The sequence below is a fragment of the Pteropus vampyrus genome, unplaced genomic scaffold, assembly GCF_000151845.1.
Source record: "Pteropus vampyrus isolate Shadow unplaced genomic scaffold, Pvam_2.0 Scaffold95, whole genome shotgun sequence".
Lineage (NCBI taxonomy): Eukaryota > Metazoa > Chordata > Mammalia > Chiroptera > Pteropodidae > Pteropus > Pteropus vampyrus.
This window is the reverse complement of record NW_011888876.1, coordinates 2,892,704-2,898,528: the sequence shown is the minus strand read 5'-3', so window position 1 is coordinate 2,898,528 and position 5,825 is coordinate 2,892,704. Positions and strand designations below refer to the sequence as shown.

Here is a 5,825-nt window from a genome sequence, read left to right as displayed (position 1 = left end):
CTGAACCAGGCTCTTCCCATGGGCCTGAGCCCCTTTACTTCCCCTACACCTGTCTTCACCTGGCCAGGCCCCGACAGGCCTGCTCTCGCCTCGCCATTGCAGGCCTTCTGTGATCCACTGAAGTGCCAGTTGGGGTTGGTGCACACCTGTCATTCTGCCCGCACCTCCGAATCACACCCGTGTGAGGGCTGGGCACAGACACTTGCCTGATGCTGGGCCAGCGCTGTGCCTGTCCCCTGCCACCCCTATGGGCTCAGTCTAGCCCTGCCTCGCCTCACTCTGTGACCGTGGGACATCTCATGCTTCCCCAGGCCTCAGCGTCTGCATCTGAAAACACAGGTGCTGGGAACAGTCCCTTCCCACCCTGCCTCTGGTCGGAGCCTCTGACTGATTTGAGCACATTGGGACCCAGGGAGCGAAGGGTGAGAGGGTCCATGCTTGCTCTTTTCCTCCTGTTACATTCGGTGAGCGTTTTCAGGCAGACGTCGGTGCCTGCCCCGCCGAGCCCGTTAAACCGGAACCGCCCCATCCCGCTCTGGGTAAAACCCCTGGTTCCAGTGCTTCAGGAGGACTGGTTTTTTTCACTCGGGGTGCCTCACCCTGTCTCAGGTGAGGGAGGGGTGTTCCCGCGCCACCCTTTCGCCAGTGAGGCTGGGGATGAAGTGCCTCGGCCTCCGAGGTGCAGCGGGAGGCTGTGGTCAGCACCTCCCACTGCTGGGAAGCTGGCCTCGCGGCCCCAAAAGGCTCTTGGATGTTGGGTCTTGCGCGCTCTGGCTTGAGAGGTCTGATACATCGGTTGCAGATCGTCAGTCGTAGGGTCTCCTGGCCAGGGGCACCCATCCGGGCTCTCTGGGAAAGCCCAGAGAGAGCCTCTGATAGCAGCAATGTCTTTCCCAGGGAGGCCGTCCAGGCCGCGACGGCGGCCTGTGCCCACTAGAGGGCGCTGCGGCCCAGAGCCACTCGGCGGGGCTCAGCTTTGCGAACCCAAATGCTTTTTAATTGAAATTTTTTTTAATTCAAAAAGGATTTGCTGTTTGTACGCGAGTGCAGGTTTTCCTTATGCGGGAAACTAATGTCTTGAGTAAACAGATCTGGGCCCAAATCCACCTTCAAAGGTGCTTGCTGTTTGCCCACGGGAGTGAAAGGGCTTGCAGAAGCCGCCCTAGTCTCTTGGGCAAACACTTTGGGGCCAGGATCCCCGGGCAGAGGATAGCGTCTGTGGGAAGGGTTATCCGCAGCCTAAGGGGGATTATGTCGGGGGACATATGTTGAAATTTCATTCGGGGAGTTAGAGAAAACAAGAGGGGGCAGTCACGCTTTTCTCCAGCCGAGACAGCCTAACAAGGGAAGATACGAGGGCAGGGTGGGGGACAGCGATGCCTCAGGCCCCTTTGAGGGGGGCAGCGCTGTGCTCGGGCCGAGAGTCAGGGAAAGGCATTGTGTGCTCTGGGCCTCCTCCCTGCCTCCCCTGCGCGCCCCACCCCCAGAGTGGGAGAGAGGCGAGTTCAGCAGTTGATGCCTGAAGGCCCGTCTGTGGTCCGCCTTGCCAGTGACCCTGGCCCCACTCCTGGCCACAAAGACTGGCCTTGGGACTCCGCACCAGGTTCTGGCCAGCCACTTGCTTGCTCAGGCTAGGAGATGTCCTGTTTCTCCTCCACCCAACCGCCCCCCACCCCCACCTCACGCCCCCTGCCTGGGTCCAGAAAGCCATAGTGCCCTTCCTGGGCTCACTCCTGCCAGCTCCCAGGTCTGCGGAAGACCCAGGCCTCTGGCTGTGGCCTTCTGGGAGCTACTGCCATCTCCCCTCATGGGCTCCCTGTACGGAGCAGCCCCCAGCAGCTTAAGGAGGCCTGACCGCCCCCCTGCTCCCCACCCCCAGGAGCCTGGCAGAGAGTCCCGGCCCTGCACAGCAGGGTACAGCTCAAGCTTCTGAAGGGCATGCGACACAGCCCACAGCGGTCCGGGGGCCTGGCCCCGGACGTGCTCCCTCATTTGAGAGCTGCCCCAGCTCTGCTCACCTCTGCTGCTGCCCCAGGCCAGCAGCTCCCAGACATGGTCTCAGAAAGGCCAGCACGAAGCCGCGTAGCCCCCGCCCCACCCCCTTCGGTTCCCTGCCCCAGCCCCGCTCTTTGGCCCACTCCCATCCACATCTACTCCCAGGCCCCATCGATCGGGCCACGGAATTGCCCAAACTGGTCCCCAGAGCAGCAACAGCATGTCACCTAGAAGTTAGAGGAACATGCAGCATCTCAGGCCCCACCCAAGGCCATCTGAGTCAGAGTCTGCATTTTAACGGGACCCCCAGTTTTATGGGCTTGCTGTCAACGGCTGCTTTCAGGCCCTGGGTGCCACCTGAGGTCAGGCTGCACGCACCTGTCCACATCTGTACCTCTCTCTGGAACCTTCGCCTAGCTGGAACTGCTCCCGCTGAGGCCCTAGGTCCTCCCTGCTCTCCCTCTTGTGTTGCGCATTTGGGTTCATGGCCGGGCCCCGGCTGGCCCAGGTCCCTCCCCCAACAACCTCGTGGCCCTCATCCGGCCCCGCACAGGGTGGAGTGGTGGGTGCCACCCCAAGTCAGTGAGGGAACGCTTCCTGCTGTGATGCTGCTTAGCAGCCACCAGGTGGCGCTGTCGTCCAGGGTTCTGCCCCAAGGCCACCTCCTCTAGCGCCGCACTGCGCTGGGTGGGAGCTGGCGTCCCCAAGCCTGGGGCCTGTGCCCTGGTCACCAGAGCAGGAAGGTGAGAGGGCTGGGGGCGGCTTTCATTCTCCCGAGTCGCTAGCAAATGTGCAGTGAGTGCTTGCCAGGGTCAGGGAAAGGCATTGTGTGCCCTTCCCCTGCTGCACCTCATCCCTCCCCCACAGCAGGCCCCGGGAGAAGCGGTTATGACCCCATTTTTTTTAATTGAGGTATAATTGACACATCTTAGTTTCAGGGATACAACGTAATGATTCAATATTTGCGTGTATTAGAAAATGATCAGTCTAGTTAACATCCATCACCATACAGAATATTTTTTTCGCGATAACTTTTAAGATTTACTTTTAGCAACTTTCAGATACACAGTACGGCGTTATTAACTGGTCACCATGCTGTACATTACAGCCCCAGGACTTAATTTACAGCTGGAAGTTGGTACCTTTTGACTTCCAGCGCCCATTCGCCCACCCCCCACACCCTGCCGCGGGCAACCACCGGTCTGTTCTCTGCATCTACGAGTTCGGTTAGGTTTGTGTTTGTGTCTTTTTGATTTTTTTTAGATTTCATATCTAAAAGAAGTCATATGGTACCTGTGTCTCTCTGTGACTTCTTTCACTTGGCATAATGCCCTCAAGGTCCTTCTGTGTTATCGCCAAGGCAAGGTTTCATTGTTCCCGTGGCTGAGTAATATTCTACGGTGTGCATATGCCTTTTCTTTATCCATCTCTGTAGTGACGGACACTTAGGTTGTTTCCCTGTCTGGGCTGTTGTGAATAATGCTGCGACGAACATAGGGTACACATGTCTTTTCAAGCTTGTGTTTTCATCTCCTTGAGGTAAGTGCCCAGAATCGGAATTGCTGGGTCACGTGGTAGTTCTGTTTTTAATTTTCGAGGGCCTCCAGGTTTTCCACAGTGGCTGCTCCAGCTTACAGTCCCACTGGCAGTGTGTGGGGTTCCCTTTTGTCCACGTTCTCAGCGACACTCCTTTCTTGACGTGACCCCACGTCAGAGGTGAGCTCCCTGGGGTTCGGAGAGGAGAGGCCTGCCTGGAGTCACCCAGCAACAGGTGCTGTTTGTAGGGGCCACAATCTTTGCAGTGTCACCGGGGCCTTGTGGCTCCAGTGGCTGCATAAGGCTGCTTGCCTCTGCTAGTCACACAGGGATGGGACCCGCCCAGGCCTCCCCACAGCCCCTACCCCGGCACCCGCACCCAACCCCAGCCCAGATCTGCATGTCTTGGGTCAGTCCTGTGAGACCGGCAGATGTGGGGAGCGGAGGACACAATTACGCCTGAAACCCAGCAGTGTGGCCCCAGAAGTGACTCCTTGCCACAGATAGCCCACTTTGGGGGTGCTGGCGCTGGGGAGGCCTGGCGGGAGGAGGTGAGCAGGGGCATGTGGTGGAGCCCACGGGTGGGGTCTTCAGCCTTCCCTGTGGAGGTGCCCAGCAGTCACCCTCTTGCTGGGATGATTCCACCCCACTTTCCTAACAGCCCCCCGCCACGTCCCCCGAGTTGATGGCTTTGGGTGGTGGCCGAGACCAATGAGGCAGCTCCTTATGACAATTCTGCTAAAAACGTTTTAAATGTTACTTTAAATTGGTGACGACCACTGACCTAATCTAAGCTCTCCGTTCCTAAACCCCATGGGACCACATGGCTGCCTCGACGTAGAGTCCCAGGCTATTCCCCACAGCCCTACCCCTGGCCCCTGCAGCCTCAGGCCTGCAGCACCCACCGTGCCCAGCCGGCAGCCTGCAGGCCTGTCTCTGCCAGGCGGACATGCCTCGCCTGCGCCTCGCCTGCGCCCCACCTACGCCCCACCTACGCCCCACCTACACCCATTCTGCCCGACCTGCGGATGTTGAGATCCCGTCCAACCTTCAGGTGGATTTCAGGCGCCCTCTCTCTCCCACAGAGGCACTGCCCCTTCTCTGAACTCCCATCAGACTCATTTCTGTGACCCTGGGTCGGTTCGAAGGTTGAGCTCCAGTGCAGGGCAGGCAGCAGGCTGGGCTGAGCACAGGTGCGCTGTGGCCGGGCCAGGTGGCCTCCGGGTGCTGCCCTGAGATGCCGTGGCTCCTCATCAGTTAGGACAGCATGGGCAGGGTGTGTCCCGTGTCACCCAGAGTGTCTGCTATCAGCAGTGCTCAGGAGGCACTTGAGTGAAGTGGCAAGTCAGGGGTCCCCCGAGCCTGGTGGGAGTGGCCGGCCTCAGGTCAGGCTCGGGGTGGAGTCCCAGCTCTGCCCCGTACCAGGGTGCGACTCCTGTCAAGTAGGGTGACAGGGGCCGTTTGCCGGGCTGTGGGAGGCCGGAGGGCAAGCAGCCCGGCACGTGGTCTGCTTGAGCCTCACAGCGTGGGGCGCTGCTGAGGTGGCACCCACACTGGGCCTGTGCGTGGAGCACCCGTCCCCAACGTGCTCATGCTCTGTGCTTCTTTCCCCCTGCAGTACGAGTACAGCTTCCGCACGGAGCAGAGCGCGGCCGCCCGGCTCCCGCCCAGCCCCACTCGGTGTCAGCAGATCCCCCAGTCCTGAGGGTCCAGAAGACGCATCATCCGCCCGGACCACTGAGCGCCCCGCCCTCGCCCGCGCCCTCTGCCCGCCCCCCACGCCGCCCCGTCCGTGGGCTCTGCTGGGGGACGCCGGGCAGCTGAGCCCTTCCATCCTCAGCCATCAGCTTGCCTGACGTGACACCTCACCTCCCTGGGGACGTTGTTCATAACTCGACTAATCTGTGTGTGCTGTAGTGACGAGGCTCCTGACACGTCTGCGTGATGACCAGTTGTCCTGCAAACAACCTCGCCCCCCGCGGAGTTCCCCCCCCCCGCCCCAAGGGCCCTGGATGGTTGCTCAGGCCGCCCAGTGACGCCGCTGGATCCCTTCACCCCTGTCACCCACCACTAAGCCATCGCTTTCCTCCTGGATGAGCCCGAGAGGGCGGCAGCTTTTCCCAGGACCCTCCAGGGCTTACCGATGACCCGGGGCTGCCGTGCGACATGTCTCTCACGCTGACGGCACCGAGCGCCCCACGTTCTACGGCGACCCTGAGAAGCCAGCAGCGGAAGAAGCCCGTGGCCTGAGCAGACCCGAGCCTGGCTCCCTGCCCCGCTGTGGGCACCCCCCC

At 60.6% G+C, this 5,825-nt stretch overlaps 1 protein-coding gene across 5 annotated transcripts in view; it reads left to right on the top strand.

Annotated features, from left to right (window-relative positions):
* The window catches only part of MVB12B (multivesicular body subunit 12B), a 159,198-nt gene that overhangs the window by 149,571 nt on the left and 3,802 nt on the right, over nt 1-5,825 (top strand). For 2 of the 5 annotated variants that reach the window (XM_023533063.1, XM_023533060.1), the window contains one exon: nt 5,449-5,819. Coding sequence is in view for 3 of the 5 variants with exons in the window: in XM_023533060.1 (XP_023388828.1) it covers nt 5,449-5,451 (3 nt within the window). In the remaining 2 variants the exon portion in view is untranslated. Of the gene's footprint in view, nt 1-5,149; nt 5,820-5,825 lie in introns of those variants that run through there. The other 3 variants (XM_023533062.1, XM_023533059.1, XM_023533057.1) reach the window with 2 other exon arrangements.